Below are 24678 nucleotides of genomic sequence, written 5' to 3'. Positions count from 1 at the left end.
TCTCTCTCACTCAGGCTGGAGTGCAATGGTGCAATCACAGCTCACTGTAGCCTCAACCTCCCAGACCCAAGTTATCCTCCCACCTCAGCCTCTTGAGTAACTGGGACCACAAGCACCCATCACCATGCCTGGCTAATTTAAAAAATTTTTAATAAAAGATTTTTTTTTTGTAGAGATGGGGTCTCCAGATGTTGCCTATGCTGGTCTCAAACTCCAGAACTCAAGTGATCCACCTGCCTCAGCCTCCTAAAGTGGTTGGTTTGAAGGCATGAGTCACTGTGTCTGGCAGCATTTTTTTCTTAATTCACAAATTAAGTTATACTCTGGCACCAACATGAACATAAAGATAAATTTGAAATAGGGAACTGAAATAATATTGTGGTATTCAGTTCATAGTGATCTTAAGTAACTGCTTATATTAATATTTTTAGATCAACATTGAAATGAAAAAACAGGTTTAAAAATTCTCATTGAAAATCAGACACCCAAGAAAATATTTCACAGATTCCTGTTTAGATACATATAAATGGTAGAGTCTTAGTTGTTAAGAATGTGTCCCACTAAAATGTTTGTCAGAAATTTCACTTCCAGCATTCCAAATGGTATAGATCCTTTAGGAATAGGTTCTGGAATATTGGTCTACAGATTCTTTTCACCTTAGCGTATCAAGAACCACACAGTCTTAGAGAAACTACCTTCTTGCCATGCTTTGATGGCAGATCCCTTGCCCTAACTTTTATTAAGAGTTATCATTCCTGCTGGGCACAGTGGCTCACATCTGTGATCCCAGCACCTTGAGAGGCCAAGGCAGGTGGTTCACCTGAGGTCAGGAGTTTGAGACCAGCCTTGTCAACATGGTGAAACCCCGTCTCTACTAAAAATACAAAAAAATTAGCTGGGCATAGTGGCGCGTGCCTGTAATCCCAGCTACACAGGAGGCTGAGGCAGGAGAATTGCCTGAACCCAGGAGGCGGAGATTGCACGATGAGCCGAGATTGCGCCATTGCACTCCAGGCTGGGTAACAAGAGCAAAACTCCGTCTCAAAAAAAACCCACAAAAAATTAGCTGGGCATGGTGGCGGTTGCCTGTAGTCCCAGCTACTCGGGAGGCTAAGGCAGAGAATCGCTTGAACCGGGAAGTGGAGGTTGCAGTGAGCCAAGATTGCACCACTGCACTCCAGTCAAAAAGGGTGGTCAGCCAGGCACAGTGGCTCATGCCTGTAATCCTAGCACTTTGGGAGGCTGAGGTGGGCGGATCACTGGTCTCGGTCGTGAGATCGAGAACATCCTGGCTAACACGGTGAAACCCCATCTCTATTAAAAATACAAAAAATTAGCCAGGCATGGTGGCATTGCCTGTAGTCCTAGCTGCTCAGGAGAATTGCTTGAACCCAGGAGTCGGAGGTTGTAGTGAGCCAAGATTGTGCCACTGCACTCCAGCCTGGTGACACAGTGAGACTCAGTCTCAAAAAAAAAAAAAAAGAGTCATCATTTCTAGGGAATTCACAAATTTTGCTATCACTGTGTTTTGTTTAAGACATCTATCATTTTAACACCTTTGAAAAGATGTTAACAAAACCTGCTTAGATGCTTTGATCTGAAATTTATGTAACTTGGTAATGCTAGATTTTAAAGTTGCCAGTATTTATAACTTAAATTTTTATTGATATTTAAAAGGAAAATACATTCCTATGTGTATTGCTTACAAACAAAAGCACTAATGAATTAAGATGAAAGATACTTACATGGGTATATACATATATGTGTACCAAAGCAATTGATAATTACTTTTGGTTAACATTTATGCTGTACATAGGCATGTGTATCCTTTCTCAATTATTTCATCTATTTCCAACAGTAATACATCTGCATAACCATTGTCTTTAATATATATACACTGCTCCATATACATTGTAATTAATTATTACTTTGAACACTTAAGGCATTTAATTTTTTTCACTGCTATAAGTAAATACTATGATAAATATTTTTTTTTTTGCACACATAGCATTTTCTTAGCATAGATCCCTAAAAGGGAGATGGGTGAGTCAAATACAAGAACATTTTTATCCTATCAATGCAGAATACCAAGTTGGTTTTTTAAAGAGTTTTACCTAGGGTACTAGCATTTTGTGAAACTACTGGTTTTATATCTTGTCCTTAACAGGTTTAGGAATTGGTATCTTTTATTCTACTTAGTTTCAGTATTTTCTCATATTTTTTTAACACATTGCACTTGAAATGATTAATTTCTAATTATAAAATCAAAATCATAATGGAATTAGTTAAATAATGAAATTTCTCAGAAAGATTGTTTGAATTTTTTTCCTCTTTAGGGAAAATTTGGAAAATTTAAGAGGTATGTGGCCCATAGTACACATGTCACAAATGTTCGCTGGACTTATGATGACAGCATGTTGGTTACCCTAGGAGGTACAGATATGTCTTTAATGGTGTGGACAAATGAGATGGAAGCCTATCGAGAAAAAAGGCCTTGTGATAGTGAAGAATCCGACATTGATTCTGAAGAAGATGGGGGTAAGTTATTTTATAATACTTTAACAAAAATATAGGAAAAATTTAGCACAACTTATTTAAGCTGTAGAAGTTAAATCAAGTATTAATAATGTTTGAATAATTGCAGTGTTACTGTTTTTAGTCTGTTTAACATCAAAATCAGTTTTGTGACTCAAGAACAACAGGTTGGCATGTATTTATGACTTAGATACTATTTATCTACAAACAAAGACTATCAATTTTAAATAAATACTGGTAAATATTATATTATTACACATTTTAAAATTTTGATTTTCTTCTAATATACCAGTAATACCAGTTCATTATAGAAAATATATTTTGCCGTAAAAATTAAACACAGCCTCCATAATTTGACCTCACAGATAATACCTTTTTTAACATTTGGAGTGTATCCTAAAATGTATGTAGCTAATATTTTTTAAGAAAAGCGTGATCGTATTGAACTTACTTTTTTTTTGATTTTTTTTTTTAGCTGCTTCTTCCTATTGATTTTCATGAACTTAACTTTTTAACCTGCCGTTATTACTTAGTAATACGTTGAAAACATGATTGCATATAAATATTATACATCTTTTTTCTGGTTGCGTATTTCTTCATACTTTGCTTATAACTAATTTATTTCATATTGTTGAACATCTTTGTATCCAATTTATAAGATCATAATTGATCTCAGTTATTGCTTAAGAATAACTCGTGTATTTTAATGGTAGGCTATGACAGTGATGTTACAAGGGAGAATGAAATCAGTTACGCCATCAGAGCCTTATCAACAAATATTCGCCCAATGTTTGGAATCAAGCCTCATTTACAACAAAAAGAACCCTCAGTTGATGAGAGGTAAGAATTTAGTTTAATATTATGTGAAGAAAGAGATATTGGTGTTAAAAATTGAATTTATTGTTTAAATGACTTTTTTACACAAACGAAGTAACAGTGATACTCTTGCTTTATGCAATTCACAGCACCTAGCCTGGGTGACATAGTGAGACCTTGTCTCTATGGAAATACAAAAATAATCCAGGTGTAGTAGTGTGCGCTTTTAGTCCCAGCTACTTGAAAAGCTGAGGCAGGAGCATTGCTTGAGTCCAGGAAGGTGAGGTGGCAATGAGTTATGGTAGCACCACTGCACTCCCATCTGGGTGTCAGATTGAGGCCCTGTCTCAAAAAAGACTCTATTGGTGGTAACACTGTCTGTTAACACTAGTGGTTTAGGGAATTATGCATTTATATAAAGTTGGTATGATTAATCTTATTTGCTAACTTTTATAAATGTAAGTGATGGGGTTGGAGGAGATAATAAAAATTGAATCCAATACCAAGTACTTTTAAGTACGTGAGCAGAATTGTGATTCAGTTTTGAAAAGGCATGCCTATTCGTGTGCCTTTATTCAAGCATAGCCAATCGTCTTTTCAAAAATTTTTCAAAAAGGCAGGTTGTCTTTGATGGGAATTATTGGTCTTAGTCTAGAATCAGCAAATAAAAAAATAAGGACATATGCAAGTCCATTTTATGAGGAGAGACCACTTTTTTTTTTTTTTTTTTGAGGCAGAGTTTTGCCCTTGTCACCCAGGCTGGAGTGCAATGGCGCAGTCTTGGCTCACTGCAACCTCTGCCTCCTGGGTTCAAGTGATTCTCCTGCCTCAACCTCCTGAATAGCTGGGATTACAGGTGCGTGACACCATGCCCAGCTAATGTTTATATTTTTAGTAGAGATGGAGTTTCACCACATTGGTCAGACTGGTCTTGAACTCCTGACCTCAGGTGATCCACTTTGGCCTCCCAAAGTGCTGGGATTACAGGCGTGAGCAACCACACCTGGCTAAGATAACTTTTTAAAAATTATACTTTAAGTTCTGGGACACACGTGCTTTAGGTTTGTTACTTAGGTATACACGTGCCACGGTGGTTTGCTGCACCCATCAACCTGTCATCTACATTAGGTGTTTCTCCTAATGCTATCCCTCCCAAGTCCCCCATCCCCCAACACGCCCTGGTATGTGATGTTCCTCTCCCTGTGTCCACGTGTTCTCCTTGTTCAGCTCCCACTTATGAGCGAGAACATGCGGTGTTTAGTTTTCTGTTCCTGTGTTAGTTTGCTGAGAATGATGGTTTTCAGCTTCATCCATGTCCCCGCAAAGGATATGAACTCATCCTTTCTTATGGCTGCATAGTATTCTGTGGTGTATATGTGCCACATTTTCTTTATCCAGTCTATCATTGATGGGCATTTAGGTTGGTTCCAAGTTTTTGCTATTGTGAACAGTGCCGCAATAAACGTGTGCATGTATCTTTATAGTAGAATGATTTATAATCCTTTGGTTATATACCCAGTAATGGGATTGCTGGGGCAAATGGTATTTCGAATTCTAGATTCTTGAGAAATCGCCACACTGTCTTCCACAATGGTTGAACTAATTTACACTCCCACCAACAATGTAAAAGTGTTCCTGTTTCTCCACATCCTCTCCAGTATCTGATGTTTCTTGACTTTTTAATGATTGCCATTCTAATTGCCATGAGATGGTATCTCATTGTGGTTTTGATTTGCATTTCTCTAATGACCAGCGATGATGAGCATTTTTTCATATGTTTCTTGGCCACATAAATGTCTACTTTTGAGAAGTGTCTGTTTATATCCTTCACCCACTTTCTGATGAGGTTGTTGGCCACATAAATGTCTTCTTTTGAGAAGTGTCTGTTTATATCCTTCACCCACTTTCTGATGAGGTTGTTTGGTTTTTTCTTGTAAATTTGTTTGAGTTCTTTGTAGATTCTGGATATTGGCCCTTTGTCAGATGGATAGATTGCAAAATTTTTCTCCCATTCTGTAGGTTGCCTGTTTACTCCAATGATAGTTCTTTTGCTGTGTAAAAGGTCTTTAGTTTAAATAGATCTCATTTGTCAATTTTGGCTTTTGTTGCAATTGCTTTTGATGTTTTACTCATGAAGTCTTTGCCCATGCCTATGTCCTCAATAGTATTGCCTAGGTTTTCTTCTAGGGTTTTTATGGTTTTAGGTCTTATGTTTAAGTCTCTAATTCATCTTGAGTTAATTTTTGTATAAGGTATAAGGAAAAGGTCCAGTTTCAGTATTCTGCATATGGCTAGCCAGTTTTCCCAACATCATTTATTAAATAGAGAATCCTTTCCCCATTGTTTGTTTTTGTCAGGTTTGTCAAAGAACAGATGGTTGTAGATGTGTGGCATTATTTCTGAGGCCTCTGTTCTGTTCCATTGATCTATATATTTGTTTTGGTACCAGTACCATGCTGTTTTGGTTACTGGGAGGTTTGAAGGCTTACTTCAAACCTTGTAGTATGGTTTGAAGTCAGGTAGCGTGATGCCTCCAGCTTTGTTATTTTTGCTTAGTATTGTCTTGGCTATACAGGCCTTTTTTGTTTTGTTTTGTTTCCATATGCAATTTAAAGTCGTTTTCTTCTTTTTTTTGAGACGGAGTCTTGCTCTGTTGCCAGGCTGGAGTGCAGTGGCGCAGTCTCGGCTCACTGCAACCTCCACCTCCTAGGTTCAAGCGATTCTTCTGCCTCAACCTCCCTAGTAGCTGGGACCACAGGCATGTGCTACCACGCCTGGCTAATTTTTGTATTTTTAGTAGAGATGGGGTTTCACCATGGCCAGGATGGTCTCGATCTCTTGACCTCATGATCCACCCGCCTCGGCCTCCCAAAGTGCTGGGATTACAGGCGTGAGCCACCGTGCCCGGCCCCAAAGTCGTTTTCTTCTAATTCTGTGAAGAAAGTCAATGGTGGCTTGATGGGGATAGCATTGAATCTACTTTAAACCAACAAAGATCAAAAAAAGACAAAGAAGGGCATTGCATAATGGTAAAGGGATCAGTGCAACAAGAAGTGCTAATCCTAAATATATATGCATCCAATACAGGAGCATCCAGATTCATAAGTCAAGTTATTAGAGACCTACAAAAAGACTTAGACTCCCGCACAATAATAGTGGGAGACTTTAACACTCCATTGTCAATATTAGATCAATGAGACAGAAAATTAACAAGGATATTTAGCACTTGAACTTAGTTCTGTACCAAGCGGATCTAATAGACATCTACAGAACTCTCCATCCCAAATCAACAGAATATACCTTCTTCTCAGCACTACATCACACTTACTCTAAAATTGATTACATAATTGGAAGTAAAACACTCCTCAGCAAATGCAAAAGAGCAGAAATCATAACAAACAGACCACAGTGCAATCAAATTAGAACTCAGGATTAAGAAACTCACTCAATAAAAAAGAAAAGAAAAGAAACTCAAAACCTCACAACTACATGAAAACTGAACAACCTGCTCCTGAATGACTACTGGGTAAATAACAAAATTAAGGAAGAAATAAGTAAGTTATTTGAAACCAATGAGAACAAAGACACAATGCACTAGAATCCCTGGGACACAGCTAAAGCAGTGTTTAGAGGGAAATTTATAACACTAAATGCCCACAGGAGAAAGCAGGAAAGATCTAAAATTGACAAACTAACATCAGAATTAAAAGAACTAGAGAAGCAAGAGCAAGCAAACAAATAATAACACATTTAAAAGCTAGCAGAAGACAAGAAATAACCAAGATCAGAGCATAACTGAAGGAGATAGACACATGAAAAAACCATTAAAAAAATCTGTGAATCCAGGATCTGGTTTTTTTTGAAAGGTTAACAAAATAGACCACTAGCCAGAGTAATAAAGAAGAGAAGAGGGAAGAATCAAATAGACACAATAAAAAATGATTAAGGGGATATTACCACTGATCCCACAGAAATACAAACTATCATCAGAGAATACTATAAACACTTCTATACAAATAAACTAGAACATCTAGAAGAAATGGATAGATTCCTGGACACATACACTCTTCAAAGACTGAACCAGGAAGAAGTCGAATCCCTGAATAGACCAATAACAAAGTCCGAAATTGAGGCAGTAATAGCCTCCCAACCAAAAAAAGCCCAAGACCAGAGGGATTCACAGACGAATTCTACCAGAAGTACAAAGAGGAGCTGGTACCATTCCTTCTAAAAACTATTCCAAACAATGGAAAAAAAAGGGACTTCTCCCTAACTCATTTTATGAGGCCAGCATCATCCTGACACCAAAACCTGGCAGAGATACAACAAAAAAAGAACATTTTAGGCCAGCATCCCTGATGAACATCGATGCGAAAATCCTCAATAAAATACTGGCAAACTGAATCCAGCAGCATATCAAAAAGCTTATCCACCATGATCAAGTTGGCTTCATCCCTGGGATGCAAGGCTGGTTTAACATATGCAAATCAATAAACGTAATCCATCACATAAACAGAACCAATGGCAAAAACCGCATGATTATCTCAATAGATGCAGAAAAGGCCATCAATAAAATTCAACACCCCTTCATGCTAAAAACTCTCAATAAACTAGGTATTGATGGAAAGTATCTCAAAATAATAAGCTATTTATGACAAACCCACAGCCAATATCATACTGAATGGGCAAAAACTGGAAGCATTCCCTTTGAAAACCAGCACAAGACAAGGATGCCCTCTCTCATCACTCCTATTCAACATACTAGTGAAAGTTCTCGCCAGGGCAATCAGGCAAGAGAAAGAAATGAAGAGTATTCAAATAGCAAGAGAGGAAGTCAAATTGTCTCTGTTTGCAGATGCCATGATTGCATATTTAGAAAACCCCATTGTATCAGCCCAAAATCTCCTTTAGCTGATAAACAATGTCAGCAAAGTCTCAGGATACAAAATCAATGTGCAAAAATCACAAGTATTCCTATACACCAATAATAGACAAGCAGAGAGCCAAATCATTAGTGAGCTCCCATTCACAATTGCTACAAAAAGAATAAAATACCTAGGAATAAACTTACGAGGGATGTGAAGGACCTCTTCAAGGACAACTACAAACCACTTCTCAAGGAAACGAAAGGACACAAATGGAAGAACATTCCATGCTCATGGATAGGAATAATCAATATCTTGAAAATGGCCATACTGCCCAAAGTAATTTAGAGATCACTTTTTAATAAAGTCTCTGAGCTAAATGACAGATTAAGAAATAAATTGTGAACCTGATGTTTTCAAAATTAAAGGTGGTAAACAATAAAAAGACATATGGAGCAGTGAATGGCATGGACTTCAGAAGCAAAGAGGTTTTAAGAATGAAAAAGTAAAAGGTGTCCAGAAACAGCAGGAAGGAACAGAGGGAGTGGGAGGTGGGAACAGCAGTGGGAAGTGGTAACAAGGCTGTGGTGAGGAAAACTTTATTATGAGAAGTTAGTAAGAGTATTTGAGGGAGAAATTAAAAATAAGAGGGAATTCATTCACAGTTAAACAGGATGTGTAGAAAATTCAAGCATATTTGTGGCCATTTAGGATAGTGCTGAAGAGCTTTGGAACTCAGCAAGATAGAAATGACATTACAGGAAAGCTTTGGCAGAGGGATTTGAGTTTGCACTTGTGGGTTTTATATTCGGGGAAAGGGATGAAATTTAAGGTCAAAAACACATTTGTGATGGGGAAGGGGGAACTGAGAGATTTTGTGAATTAACTGACCCCAGCATTGCCAGGGAAGTTCTAGGTGGAATGTTGAAGACACAGTGCCTCTTCAGCTCCTCTTCCAGGTGTCGTTTGCTGATGGTATACCTTGTATACCTCAGATCATAGAAATGGGAGGTCACCTAAAGAAAGGGGATGGAGAGTGATCATCCAGTTTTTCATCACATATAAACAGGCAAAGTATTAAATTAGGGTTTTTTTTTTTTTTTTTGAGACGGAGTTTTGCTCTTGTTGCCCAGGCTGTAGTGCAATGGCGCCATCTCGGCTCACCGCAACCTCCGCCTCCTGGGTTCAGGCAATTCTCCTGCCTCAGCCTCCTGAGTAGCTGGGATTACAGGCACGCGCCACCATGCCCAGCTAATTTTTTGTATTTTTAGTAGAGACGGGGTTTCACCATGTTGACCAGGATGGTCTCGATCTCTTGACCTAGTGATCCACCCGCCTCGGCCTCCCAAAGTGCTGGGATTACAGGCGTGAGCCGCCGCGCCCGGCCTTAGGGGTATTTTTAAGCAAGCACAGTATACCATAATCTAAGTTCTTGTACAGAATTCCATGTTTGCAAGCAACTTGCTAGAATGCAACGTCATGTAGTACAAAGGACATGGATTCTGGAGTCAGACAATGGGTAAAATACTAATTTTTATCGTTACCAGTTGTGTGACTTTCAAAAATTATTCATTCTTTCTGAACCTCAGTTTCCTCAGTGGCAAATGAACATTATAATCCTTAACTTACGGTGTATTTCAAGTTTTAAATGAAATAATGTAAATCAAGAATTTAGATAGTAGGTCTTCACCAATGACCCCTATCCCTTGGAATGAAATACAAAGTAACCTGAGGAATACCTGGTAAGTATTTAAACATTATTTCTGAAATTAAATATTCACAAAGCAATAAGCACTACATATATATTTATTTATTAGAGAAATGCAGATAGATATGCAAATTGGATATTTAAATATTATAATTGGAATATTTGAAGTATAGTGCTTAATATGACTTAAGGAAAATTATGTCTTCTAAGTAATGAAAAGTGAAAAATGTTCTTTGGGGAAGAAGGAACTCTAGACATTCCCACAAATTTCTTTCATTTGTTATATCGGTTTTTAAAAATATATGTCATTTATCGGATAAGTTTGGTTTGTCAGAAAATATGACCTAATTTTAATCTTTAGCCTGCTTCGTTCATGGTAAAACACTTAAATGTAAATTTCTGCCCATTGCTGAAGTAAGGCGTGTTCTGACAGAAGGAAATATTTTACTCGTGAAAAATGATTAACACTGTTATAATTGTAATCTTTGATGTTAGGTTATATATTCTGCAGCTAACTTTTTCAAAATAATTTTTGCAATTGTTTTGCACTTTGTTCTCAATTTACATTTCAACCGTGCTAAATATTTTGAAAATGACAAGGTGTGGGGAGGGAGAGAGGGGTCTGTTGGCCCCCATGGTGGAGTCCAAGCACTGCTTTCTGCTTAAAAAAAAAAAAGAAAGAAAGAAAGAAAATGACAAGGCAGAAGAAATCATTAATGTGACTTCATTTTCACAAAATAAAAAAAAACAAGGGAGATTAAAAATTAAGAGATTCATATCTCTTTTTACCAACTTAGAATATTTGTGAGGAGATAATATGGTTCATGGTTTATTTCAATAATTACCTTTTTAATATTAAGTAACATATATTACTGTCATAAATATGAAATAAAACACTTTAAATGCAAAACAGGCCAGATGCTATGGCTCATGACTGCAGTCTCAGTGCTGTGGGAGGACTGCTTGAGGCCAGGTGTTCAGGACCAGCCTGGGTAACACAGAAAGACCCCATTTCTACAAAAAATAGAAAAATTAGCCAAGCATGGTAGTACATGCCTGTACCAGGAGGCTCCTACTCAGGAGGCTGAAGCAGAAGGATTGCTTCAGCCCAGGAGTTGGAGGCTGCAGTGAACTGTGATCGCACCCTTGTACTCCAGCCATGGCAGCAGAGTGGGATCCTGTCTCTGGGAAAATAAATAAAAAAAAAACTTTTAAAAACTATTAAATACTCATCAAATACCCACTTAAAGGAAAAATGCTTCTGATGACAATAACCATTCTATTCTGTTGATATTCTTGTGGATTTTTTTCTTTTTCTTTTTTAATAGATGTTTTTGTGTTGTTTTTTGTTTGTTTGTTTGTTTGTTTGTTTTTGAGAATGAGTCTTGCTCTGTTATCCAGGCTGGAGTGCAGTGGCACAATCTTGGCTCACTACAACCTCCACCTCCTAGATTCAAATGATTCTCCTGCCTCAGCCTCCCAAGTAACTGGGATTAAAGGCACATACCACCACACCGAGCTAATTTTTGTATTTTTGGTGGAGACAGGTTTTCACCATGTTGACCTGGCTGGTCTCAAACTCCCAACCTCAAGTGATCCTCCCACCTCGGCCTCCCAAAGTGCTGGGATTACAGGTGTGAACCACCTTGCCCGGCCAATAAATGTTATTGTAACAAACATTGTATATTTAAAGTAGTTAATTTTGGTCAAATTTCTAATATTTGTGAATAAAGATATTTAAATCAGTGTGGCATAAGTTAGACATTTTTATATTTTCTTAAAATTCTGTTGACATGTTGCCTTTCTTCTGTTTGCTAAACTGGTCTGTTCTATTCATCATCAATTTTTAATGTTTTCCTACTTTTTTCCCCTTGCACCTTTTGAAGGCAGGGAGTAGTAAGGTAAGTGTTTTATTAAAGAAAATATTTTATTCAAAAATTTATTCTTTATTCTTTATAGTATTTTAAGGTTTTGATTTTTTTTCTTATAAAACATTTAACTGCATTTGTCAACAAAGCATTATAAAATGAAGTATGACAAATCCTATAAAAGAGTTGCATTTTAAGATAGTATATTTGGTTATTATAAGGGTATTCATTATGATAAATTGGTTTTACATGTGACTATACAAACTACTGCAATGCAAATAAATAGTTTTAGTTTTTCCTTACATTTCAGAGCCTCAGAAAAACAAACTTAACCACACATATATTTAAGTGAAAGACCATTCAATTTTAAACCTGTTAACTTGATTTAATGCATGTTTAATCATTTAAAAAGATGAAAAGAGTATAACTGTGGTATTTGTATGTTGAATAAAATGATGTGTTAGAAAGGACTCTTTGGGATACTTTTTTATATTTACCTTTGGTGTTAAGAAAATGTCTTGAAAGAGTTGCTGAAACAAAGCAATGTGGAAATAGCTAGTCTGTTTTATAATTTAAAAAAGGTTATCATGGCTGGGCACAGTGGCTCAGGCCTGTCATCGTGGCTCAGGCCTGTAATCTCAGCACTTTGGAAGGCCGAAGTGGGAGGACTGCTAGAGTCCAGGAGTTTGAGACCAACCTGGACAACATAATGAGACCCTGTCTTTTCAAAAAATAAAAGTAAAAATAAATTAGCTGGATGTGGTGGTAGGCCTGTGGTACCAGTTACTCAAGAGGCTGAGGTGAGAGGGTCTCTTGAACCTTGGAGTTTGAGGCTGCAGTGAGCTATGATTTCACCACTGCACTCTAGCCTGGGCAACACAACAAGAGCCTATTTTTGGGGCTGGGGGAAGGTATTACTAGGAAAATGATGCTGGGAGATAAGAATGAAAATGGTGGACTTGAGACCAGATTGTGCAGAAACTCAGCTAATAGGCATCTGTTAATATTAGACAGCAGGAATCCATCATGTATTTTAAGCAGAGTGATGTGTACAAAGATGTGAGTTCAGAGCATAACGCAATCTCTAAAGTGACCCATAAAAATCCTACACTATTTTAACAGAAATAAAGCACTGGTATCTAGCCTCACATTTAGAATAGCTTACTCAGTACTGATCTCTGCATTTTAAAGGAGATTTGTATAGTTTATAATGGGCTAGAAGAAAGCACAGGATGAAGGAAGGTTGGGAGGCCACTTCATATAAAGAATAATTAATTGACCAAGTGCAGTGGTTTATGCCTGTAATCCTGGCACTTTGGGATGCCAAGTTTGGAGAATCAGTTGAGGCCAGGAGTTAAAGATCAGCCTGGCCAATCTGGTGAGACACAGTTTCTATTAAAAAACTTTAAAATTTAGCTGGGTGTGGTGGTGTACACCTGTGAGCCCAGCTACTTGGGATGCTGAGGCAGGAGGATCTCTTGAGCATGGGAGGTCAAAGCTGCCATGACCCATGATCTCTCTACTATACTCTAGCCTGGGTGACAAAGCAAGACCCTTTCTAAAAAAAATTATTATTGGAATCTTGTTTTAAAACAAAACTAAATGGAGATATTATTATCTTAGATATGAATGGCTTTTTATGTGGAAGTGACCTCCCTGTCACAAGCAGTGTTTTGTTGTTGTTGTTATTGTTGCTGTTGCTGTTGTTGTTTTTGAGATGAAGTCTCGCTCTGTCACTAAGCTGGAGTGCAATGGTATGATCTCGGCTCACTGCAACCTCCACTTCCCGGATTCAAGGGATTCTCCTGCCTCAGCCTCCTGAGAGCTGGGACTACAGGCGTGCGCCGCCACGCCTGGCTAATTTTTTTATCTTTAGTAGAGATGGGGTTTCACCATGTTGGCCAGGCTGGTCTCAAACTCCTGACCATGTGATCCACCCACCTTGGCCTCCCAAAGTGCTGGGATTGACAGGGCGCGGTGGCTCACACCTGTAACCACATTGTGCCCAGCACTTTGGGAGGCCAAGGTGGGTGGATCACATGGTCAGGAGTTTGAGACCAGCCTAGCCAACATGGTGAAACCCCGTCTCTACTAAAGATACAAAAAATTAGCCAGGCGTGGTGATGCGCACCTGTAGTCCCAGCTACTCGGGAGGCTGAGGCAGGAAAATCCCTTGAACCCAGGAAGCAGAGTTTGCAGTGAGCCGAGATCGTGCCATTGCACTCCCCAGCTGGGCAATAGGGCAAGGCTCCATCTCAAAAAAATATGAAAACAAAACAAAACAAAAAAAAAAGTGCTGAGATTATAGGCATGAACTACCATGCCTGGCACAAGCAGTGTTTATAGAGTTTAGATGACCAGTTGTCATCAACGCTATACAAGGATGTCCTGGACACGTAAAGAAGGTTCCTGGGTTCAGTGGGAGAATGGATGAAGTGACTTTTGTGATTGTTTCCAATTTTGTTTTGATCATTATGCTATTAAGAGAGAGAGAAAAAACAAACTTTTCAAAGATTACTTCTTTTACTAGCAAAATCCTAAATTCAGCATAGTCCCAAGTGACTAATTCTGCCTGCTTGGATTCACTGACTGGGGAACCCTCTTAGATCAGAATAGAGGTGGAACTTAGGCTCTTTAGACAATTTCCTTTAAAGTATCTCCAGTACTACCAGCTTTTTAAATTAACATGTTAGTGCCAGTGCCCATTCTTAAAGATAAGCTTAAATGTTTTGTTTAATATGACTCTTAGCGGTGAAAAAAAGAAAAAAATGTTTTAAAATTCAGATTACATTGCAGAATGATAATGGCAAGCTTTAAAGTTCACAACATAAAATATATTAAATTCTCATTTTTTTCTTTTTTCACCATTCTTGTGATTTCCCTGCCATTAATGGAGTAACTTAAGCATTTTTTTTTTTTTTTTCCTGAGACAGGGTCTCATTCTGTTGCCTAGATTGAGTGCAGTAGTGTGATCACAGCTCACTGCAACCATAACCTTCCAGGTCAAGTGATTCTCCCACATCAGCCTTCCAAGTGGCTGGGACTATAGGTGCGTGCCACTAGGCCTGGTTAATTTTTTTATTTTTTGTAGAGACAGGGTCTCATAGTGTTGCCCAGGTCAGTCTCAAACTCCTGGGCTCAAGCAATCCTCTTGACTCGGCCTCCCGAAGTGCTTGGATTACAGGCGTGAGCCACTGTGCCCAACCTTAAACCTTTTCTTATGTGCAGTAATAAACTAAAAACAACAGGCCTTTAATATATGCAACATAGTTTTTCTGCATTAAACTTGTTAAAATATTTTATTACAGGAGGTATTTTACTAGTGTTTTCAATTCAAATTTATGTTTTACTCTTTTCCCTCTTCATCTGCTGCTGAAAAGAGGTTCCAGGTAATCCTTTCTTTGCTGTGTTTACAAAGCCTAATTTTGTATTTTTGTCATATTTTTATTTAGCATTAATGGGATACTGTGTTACTTGGTGTTCTTTGCCGCTCTTCACAGTTTTGCACATCTTTTTCCTTTGGAATTGGTATCCCTGAAATGAATAGCATCTTAATTATTGGACTTACACTGTATAAATAACTGCTTTACTGAAACTTTATCCATTCAACTTGTATAATTTTTATAAGTTGTAGAATTTTATTTTAAGCAATGATAGACTTTATATAAATGATCTTTATAAAATTAAAACATGCTTAAATGATATTTATAAAAATTAAAATACACTTAATTGTTACATAGATTATATAGATAAAAATTACCTGTTTATTGTTTGGGTTACATTTAAAGCTGGCAGACAGTAACACAGAATAAGGTTCACCAACAAAGTTGACTTGAGGAAGAAAGCCAAAGTTATTGTTATTCTGGGAATCTTGTTTTGTTTTGTTTTTCTTTTTTAATTTCTTTTTTATTTTTTTTATTTTTATTTTATTTGGGAATCTTGTTTTAAAACAAGAAAACTAAATGGGAATATTATTATCTTGGATATGAATGGCTTTTTAAATAGAAGTGACCTCCCTGTCACAAGAAGAGGTTTTCTGTTTTGGTTTTTTTGGGGTTTTTTTTTGTTTTTTTTTTTTGAGACGGAATCTCACTCTGTTACTCAGGCTGGAGTGCAGTGGCGCCATCTTGGCTCACTGCAACTTCTGCCTCCCAAGTTCAAGCAATTCTCCTGCCTCAGCCTTCCAAGTAACTGAATATTTTATATTATTCTTAATAATATTCGTTAATGAAGTTAATATTAACTTCATTATTTGAATATTAACTTCATTCTTTGAAATGGTCCTAGCAGAAATATTTTTAAATGTTAAATATGATAAATTCTGTTTTATTTTTACTTGTGGACATCCAAAAAAGTATATGAAGAAGGTTTGAAACCAAAATTTATATAATAATTTGAAAAATGGTTCATGTATTCTTGAAAAGCATGTTTACTTTTTATGACACCAGTCATGCTTATATATGTGACATGCTGCCTCATATTACATATCCACATCCCATTCATTTCTCTTTTTTTTTTTTTTTTTTTTGAGACAGAGTGTTGCTCTGTTGCCCAGGCTGGAGTGCAGTGGTGTGATCTCGGCTCACTGCAACCTCTGCCTCCCAGGTTCAAGTGATTCTCCTGCCTCAGCCTCCCGAGTGGCTGGGACTAAAGGCACATGCCACAACAGTTGGCTAATTTTTCTATTTTTAGTAGAGATGATGTTTCACCATATTGTCCAGGTCTCGCCCTCTTGCCCTTGTGATACACCCACCTTGGCCTCCCAAAGTGCTGGGATTACAGGTGTGACCCACTGCGCCTGGCCAATCCCTATTGAATGTTTAAGATATAACACATTTGCTTTTTATTGATGTATAACTTGACAACCATTTTGAAAATGCAAGTATATTTTATGCCTTTAATTTTATGAAACTTGTTCCTAAATGTTGGAGTCTTTTACATGGGAAAGTTAATTTTTGTATCATTTCCTGATTTAGGTGTTACAAATTGAATATTAACTTAAAATTTGGAAAGGGGTTGGTGCATGATTAATTTAAATTCAGTGTTCAGGTTATTCAATATTTGAATAATGGCTGAGGTAAAAATAAACTAAATTTCATTTTTTAAAAAATTAAAGGTTCTAGAGAAGAAATTCTACATTTAAATAATTCAGAATGTGAACTCAATACACCTGTTGCGACATGACACATTATAAATAGATCCTGAACAGAGAAGAGGGGCTAGATTTGAGATTTGAGAGCTACTGTGTAAAGTTGATAAATTTTTAGTAAATAGTGAGAATAAGAGAGTTGGAAGCAATAATAATAGTAATTTCATTTTACAGCATGTTATATGGTTTACAATGCTTTGTGACTATAAAATGTCTTCCTTGAGTAACCATCTGATGGCAATGCCATTAACCAGTACTAGGGACTTCAGCAGGTAGAGAAGGTAAAGGACATGGAGAAACAGATGAGTACAAATTTGAACCACAAATGTGATTTATGTTGCTAACAGTATGGAACATTCATAGAACTATTATGAAAATTGACTGGGTGTAGTGGTTCATGCCTGTAATCCCAGCACTTCGAGAGGCCAAGGCAGGCGGATCACCTGAGGTCGGGAGTTTGAGACCAGCCTGACCAACATGGAGAAACCCTGCCTCTACTAAAAATACAAAATTAGCTGGGCATGGTGGCACATGCCTGCTCAAGGAGAATCGCTTGAACCCAGGAGGCAGGGGTTGCAGTGAGCTGAGATCGTGCCATTGCACTCCAGCCTGGGCAACAAGAGCAAAACTCCATCTCAAAAAAAAAAAAAAAAAGAAGAAGAAGAAAAAAGAAATATTATGAAAATTCACTTTCAAGAAGGATGTATTGAATACCTGCCATGTGAAGATACTCTGTTAGAAAGTTTAGAGCAGTAATCCAGGATTTGTCAATAATGCACTCATCAAGAAATATTTGAGTATATTAAATTAACATTTTCACATTTGTTTATAAACAATCTACTCTTATGCTGTTATGTTATTTACGTTATGACATGTACACTAAAGAAATCAAAAGTAAGACTGGGTGTGGTGGCTCATAGCTGTAATCCCAGCACTTTGGGAGGCTGAGGCAGGTGGATCTCTTGAGGCCAGGAGTTCCAGACCAGCTTGGCCAACATGGTGAAACCCCATCTCTACTAAAAATACAAAAATTAGCCAGGCTTGGTGGTACATGCCTGTAGTTCCAGCTACTGGGGAGGCTGAGGCACAACAATTGCTTGAACCCGGGGGCAGAGGTTGCAGTGAGCTGAGATCGTGCCAATACACTCCAGGCTGGGTGACAGAGTGAAACTTGGTCTATAAAAAAAAAAAAAAAAAAGAAGAGAAGAGGCTGGGTGCAGTGGCTCACTCCTGATTCTGTAATCTCAGCACTTTGGGAGACTGAGGTGGGTGGATCACCTGAGGTCAGGAGTTCAAGACCAGCCTGGCCAACATGACGAAACCGCTACTAAAAAAGATACAAAAATTAGCTGGGTGTGGTGGTGCACACCTGTAATCCCAACTACTTAGGAGGCTGAGGCAAGAGAATCGCTTGAACCCAGGAAGTGGAGGTTGCATTGAGCCAAGATCATGCCACTGCACTCCAGTATGGGCAACAGAGTGAGACTCCATCTCAAAATAGCATAAAATAAAATGAATAGAAGTTCTAATATTTTCTTTCTACCTTCTCACTTTAGAATCTCTCAAGATGTAGAAGGCAGTCTAGTGGACCACAGAATGAGGTCATCTTTGGGAAAGTGTGACAGACACTTCTCTGGGAGGGATGGTGTAAGAGAGTCAGTGAAGGCACTGAGTGCTGCATGCCTTTCCTCCTTCCCACTTCTCTGTTGCAGGCCCCCGGTGAGCAGGGCCCCACCACAGCCAGAGAAACTCCAGACGAATAATGTAGGCAAGAAAAAGAGACCTATAGAGGTAAGGAAAACTCACTCTCCAGTGTCACTGAAATGTATCCAGAGTTCCTTTTTATAAAACACCCAAGTCTTGTCATTAGTTTTCATGAAAATTAGTATATTGAGTACTCTTTTTTTTTTTTGACTTAATTCTTAACTAAATCTGAGTTTTGGATTGATATTCTCTGTTTCTCTTAATTTTTTAAATTAGTCTTCTTTTTACTTTTCTGTGAATAATGCCCTAATTGAACTGTATCTCAGAGAACTCCTAAAGCTAAATATGTGTGAATGATCTTTTGCTTACAGAAGCACAGACACCTTGGCAGTATCTAATACTTAGTGGCTTCAATTTGTAAATTAAAGATTAAATACTTATACCGAATCAGAAATTTTGACCCTATGTGATATATTCACTGTATAGGGTTCATGAATGCTATTTCTCCTTCAGTCTCTGCTTTCAACCAAAGTAACCTTCCATAATAATTGAGGAAGAAGGAAGACTTTCCAGGCATTTCATAATACCAGTATCAGCAACAAACAAGCAAACTCTGCTAAATCAAACAAACAAAGTGTAAAGCTGTGCAATGCTGATTGCTGTAGCTCCTTCCCCAACCTAGTTCTACAAGGTCAATGAAATATACTTTTCAGTTGCAGAATTATCTGCCAGAACTTTAGCATGAATTGTCAGAGACAGTATACTTAGTATTTGTCCACCAGTGATGAATGTACTGTTTGGATTCTTCAAAGTATGTGACTTGGACGTAATTTATCCTGAATCATGTAGGTAGATCAGATATTTTGATTAACAATGAGCATAAAATTTTTTTTCTTTTGAGCACAAAAGAAAAAAAAAACAGATTTGGAGATAGATTCCCCCTGGGGATGCCAAAATCCACAGGTGCTCAAGTGCCTTATATAAAATGGCATAGTAATTTGCATATAACCTATGCACATCCTCCTGTATATTCTAAACCATCTGTAGATTACTTATAATACCTAATACAATGTAAATGCTGTATAAATATTTATAGTTTCTGTATAAAAATGTTATAGTTTTTTAAATAATATTTTATTTTTTATTTTTTCTCCCAAATATTTTCTCTCTGAAATTGGTTGAATTCTTGGATATGGAGGGTCAACTGTACCTCAATGTTTGTGAAATCTTAAGAACTAAAGTTCTTGGAATCAGACTACCTTGTGATTCCATTTTCCTTTTTATGACTTTATGTAGAACAGTATAGAATATATGTTTAAGCCGCCCAAAACAGGTTATATAAAGAAGTATGACTAGCTTAATTGTGTATATGAAGTTTGTAAAATATTAAAAATGCATACTCCGTTTTGACTCCAAACACTAGCATTATGTATACGGGAAACAATGGTGAACATTTAGACATGATAAAGAATATAATGGTTTTATTATTATTATCATTATAGGACCTTGTGTTGGAGCTTGTTTTTGGTTATCGAGGCAGAGACTGTAGGAATAATGTTCACTACTTAAATGATGGAGATGATATAATTTATCACACTGCATCCATTGGAATTCTGCACAATGTTGCTACAGGTAGGAAACACTGATTCTCCAACTAACTGCTCTGAACTCATTTTCCACCTCTTCATTTTACTTGCACAAATCTATCTTTATTCCCTTCTGCACGAACTGCTGTCGCAGTCTTACAAGGTTGCTTGTACCTTGTTGCTACTACCAGATGAATCACATTACACTTCTTTGATCAAAAAACTTCAGTTCCTTCTGGGCATGGTGGCTCATGTCTGTAATCCCAGCATTTTGGGAGGCTGAGATGGGCAGATCACTTGAGGCCAGGAGTTTGAGACCAGCCTGGCCAACACAGCAAAACCCCATATCTACTAAAAATACAAAAAATTAGCTAGGCATGATGGCATACACCTGTAATCCAAGCCACTTGGGAGGGTGAGGCATGAGAATCGCTTGAACTGGGGAAGTGGAGGTTGCAATAAGCCAAGATCGCGCCACTGCACTCCACCCTGGGCAACGGAGTGAGACTGTCTCAAAAATAAACAAAAGCAGATTTCAGTTCCTCCCCCACTGACTTCAGAACAAATATATAATATGACTCAATATGGCCCAAATTATTAAATGGAAAATTACTACTGGTTTCTGTGTGACCCTGGTGAATCTTTTTCTTTGAGCAACCAAAACAGAAGGATCATGGGCTGGCATTCAAAATCCTCCCTAACTCTAGTCCCAAGCTGCCTTTCCAACCATGTTACTCATCTTTCTTCTTCATGACCCTACACTTCAGCCAAATGAGCCATTTATATGCATACACAACACTTTCCTGCATTTATGCCTTTGCTTAAAGTGTTCCTCTGTCTAGAATGCCCTTCCCCACTGACTTTTACATTTGTAAAACCTGTCTGGGTCGGTCCAGGAGTACCATATTCCCATGATGAGATTAATCTTTTCTGCTTTGAATTCCCTTAGCATTTTGATCCCAACTCTCTTGTGACACTTGGAACATTCAGCCTTGTACTGTATTGTTTATCCCTTTTACTGGTCTATACCATTAAAGAATTCTGAATCAATTTTCTATCCTTATGATGCTGTATACATAGTAAGCACTCAAACATAATATTTTAAATAAGCAAATAAGATAAAGGGTAGTTTATTGTTCTGGGTAAGTGCATTTGGCTGTTACATCTTAAAGTTTTCAAACTTAATTCTCAAATTCTTTTTTTTTGTAGGTTCTCAGAGTTTTTATCAGGAACATAATGATGACATTCTGTGCCTCACTGTAAATCAGCACCCCAAATTTATCAACATAGTGGCAACTGGCCAAGTAGGTATGTTTCTATATTTTAAAAAGAAACAATTTGAAGCATTTGTTTTGTTCAAAGAAATTCAATATCCAAGAAAAAAAATCAAAATATAATATGTTTATTGATTGTTCAAAATCTATGTATACGTAAAGCACTACCCAATTATAGCATATTATTTGCTTCCAGGTACCTTTCTGTCACTCACTCTGATTATCTGAGTTGGTCTTGACAATCCAGAATTTAAAGTAAACTATTGTATGGTAGTTGAAATAGTTGGATTTAGTCCTTTAGCAGGAATTTCTGGTCAGCATATATTCATATTCAGTAGCATATAAAGCAAAAAAGAAGAGTTTGAAGAGGAAGTAGCAAATAAGGGCAGCTAAGAAATAACTAGACTGGGTGGGGTGGAACACTGCTTCAGCAGGGGTTTAGGCTAGAAAGAAGAGAGGACCCAAGTCTGTTTTCTGTTGGTAAATCCCTTCTGCCTTTTTCTTTTCTTTGCCATTGATCTAATTCACCAGCTGTTTTGAGCTGTTTTGAAATATACCTCTGTTATTTTACCTCTGTGAAAAACTTAAACAAAGGCCATAACTCTACAGTCAAACTGATGAGAGGATAGCAGGTCTGTTTAGGACATATCTGCCAACTTGTGATTACTAAATATGAATATGGCAGAAGTTTCATAAGCTTCAATAAGTTTGTAAAATTTATTGAAATCATTGAGTTTGTTGGATTTCATTGGGCCTTGATTGCTAAGCTAGCTTTCCAGTTGTCTTTTCTTCTTGACTAAGATAATTTATACTTTTAATATTTTTATTTTTCATGCAAGTACTAAATTGATAGTCAGGAATTTGTTGCCTGGGTTGCCTGGTTCTGAAGCTATGCCACATAGACTCCTGTATTTTTTCTTTCTGTACAGTTTTCTACTTTTAAAAGTAAATAGAATATTACCCATTATACAGAAAATATTCTAATCTTTGCATATAAATAAATATGAAGGTCTAGCCTCTGTTTTTTGAAAACTTAGCCTCATCGTGCTAAGTTTTTTGAAAGTGGAGTCTTATTTTCACTCTGCACAAGGAACAAGGCCCATCTCCTTGAGGAATGAAGAGACTGTGTTACCTAAGTACCTAGCTCAATGCCTCTTGGTACATAGTTACTGTTTAGTTAATTTTTATTGAGTAAATTCATTTATTCAACAAATTTACTGAACACCTGCCATGTGCAAGGTATTATTTTAGATGCTGGGGATACAGGCAACTTACAAAAAGGCAAAATCCCTGGATTAATGGAATTTATATTCTGCAAATAGAATTCTAGAAAGTATGGTTCTTTCATTTCCCACTTTGGCTTCTCCTTTCTTTTCTTTGCTCTCCCTCTGTTAGGCAACTTTATTTATCATTTTAGTGCTGTGGTTTTCACTCTTAGTTAAGAAATACCATGGTCACAAATTAATCTTTTAGGAATTTGGCCGTTTTCTCCCCTTCTTTCCCTTTATTTTGAAAGACAACACTGTAGGAAATATGAAATGGTTAATGATATCCCTCCTCTTTCTTTCCAAGTCAAACTCTGGGCAGTACAGAGGTAAATTTTAGATTATATATGTAACTCCATTCCTTGCAGCATTTGTACCCGTCCAGAAAATAGATTAAAAAAAATTACTGGAGACTAATTAAGATAGACTCAAGGGAAGACTAAAGAGTGAGGAAGGATTTTTTTTTCTCTGTCTCTCTCTCCACACATAAAGAGAATTGTTTTGTTAGTTACTTTGCTGTCAGGCTTGTTTAATACCCACAAAGCATAAAACAACATTTACAATGTTTATTGTTCCTTTTGTTAAAAATCATATAGATCATAGAGGAATTGAAATGTTTGATTTTGTACTGTTTTAGCCAGTTACATTCAAACTTTTCTTTTTCTTGGCTAGAATCTTGGAATTTTAGGGCCAAGTATATCATTTTATCCTCTCTGTTATAAGGTGCTTGAACCCAGCTGCCACTTAATGCCTAATGAAGTAGTTAAATGTTTTCCTGGAAAGCTTAGTTATAAAATGATTCTTCACATAGAACAAAAATCTGTCTGTGATTACTAATCTTTGGCCCTCATGTGGTGCCTAGAACATCTAATCCCATTCCCGTGACATTATCTTCCAGCTTTGGAGATAGCTAGCATGTTCTCCCTGAGTCTTACCTAGTTCTTCTTTTTCATTTATTTTTATTTATTTATTATTTTTTTGAGACAGAGTCTCTCTCTGTCACCCAGGCTGGAGTGCAGTGGTGAGATCTTGGCTCACTGCAGCCTCTTCCTTCCAGGTTCAAGCAATTCTCCTGTCTCAGCCTCCTGAATAGCCGCAACTATAGGCTCGCACCACCATGCCTGTCTATAATTTTTGTATTTTTAGTGGAGACAGGGTTTCACAGTATTGGTCAGGATGGTCTCGATCTTATGATCTTGTGGTCCTCCCGCCTTGGCCTCAAAGTGCTGGGATTACAGGCATGAGCCACCACACCCGGCCTAGTTCTTCTCTTTTAAAAGGTCTCCTTTGGACACCCTCCAACTACATTCCATGGAACAAGTTGTACATGAGAGCAAGGGATTGCTTTTCATGGGGGAGCCTACTTCTCTACTGGACCATGCTTTGGGTATATGGAATTCTCTACCAGATGGTCCTGAACTTACTAATGGGCCTACATGAGCCTTTTCTCTGCATCTGTCCTCCCAGTGACAAACTGTATAACCAATGTGCATACTCTTGAGGGGTGGCCAAGCTGTTCATTGTATAGGGGTGGATGGAGCTTTAATGTACTAGCTGGGATAACCACGTCTTAAAAGAAAAATTGAGCTGCCATGACGGATATTACAGAGTTTGTAGCCTAAACAACAGAAATGTTATTTTTCAGTTCTGGAGGTTGGAAGTCCAAAATCAGGGTGCCAGCATGGTCAGGTTGTGGTGAGGGCCTTCTCTGTGGTTTGCAGATGGCGGTCTTCTCATTATATCTCCACATGGTGGAAAAAGATTATCTTTCTCCTGTCTCTTCTTATAAGAACACTAATCTGGCCGGGCGCGGTGGCTCAAGCCTGTAATCCCAGCACTTTGGGAGGCCGAGGCGGGTGGATCACGAGGTCAAGAGATCGAGACCATCCTGGTCAACATGGTGAAACC

The 24678-nt window shown here is 37.6% G+C and overlaps 1 protein-coding gene across 4 annotated transcripts in view; it reads left to right on the top strand.

Moving 5' to 3' along the window:
• EML5 (EMAP like 5) overlaps positions 1–24678 on the top strand; it is a 206559-nt gene that overhangs the window by 158117 nt on the left and 23764 nt on the right. For 2 of the 4 annotated variants that reach the window (XM_021674953.2, XM_021674954.2), the window contains exons 26-30: positions 2337–2538; positions 3249–3375; positions 18654–18732; positions 20148–20277; positions 21441–21539. In XM_021674953.2, the coding sequence (XP_021530628.2) occupies positions 2337–2538; positions 3249–3375; positions 18654–18732; positions 20148–20277; positions 21441–21539 (637 nt within the window). Of the gene's footprint in view, positions 1–2336; positions 2539–3248; positions 3376–11810; positions 11826–15172; positions 15182–18653; positions 18733–20147; positions 20278–21440; positions 21540–24678 lie in introns of all 4 variants that reach the window. The other 2 variants (XM_021674952.2, XM_064375122.1) reach the window with 2 other exon arrangements.

The sequence above is a fragment of the Aotus nancymaae genome, unplaced genomic scaffold, assembly GCF_030222135.1.
Source record: "Aotus nancymaae isolate 86718 unplaced genomic scaffold, 86718_ANA_hifiasm-v0.15.2.pri h1tg000011l, whole genome shotgun sequence".
NCBI lineage: Eukaryota > Metazoa > Chordata > Mammalia > Primates > Aotidae > Aotus > Aotus nancymaae.
Note: the sequence above shows the minus strand (reverse complement) of the source record. Positions and strands in the feature narration are given on the sequence as shown.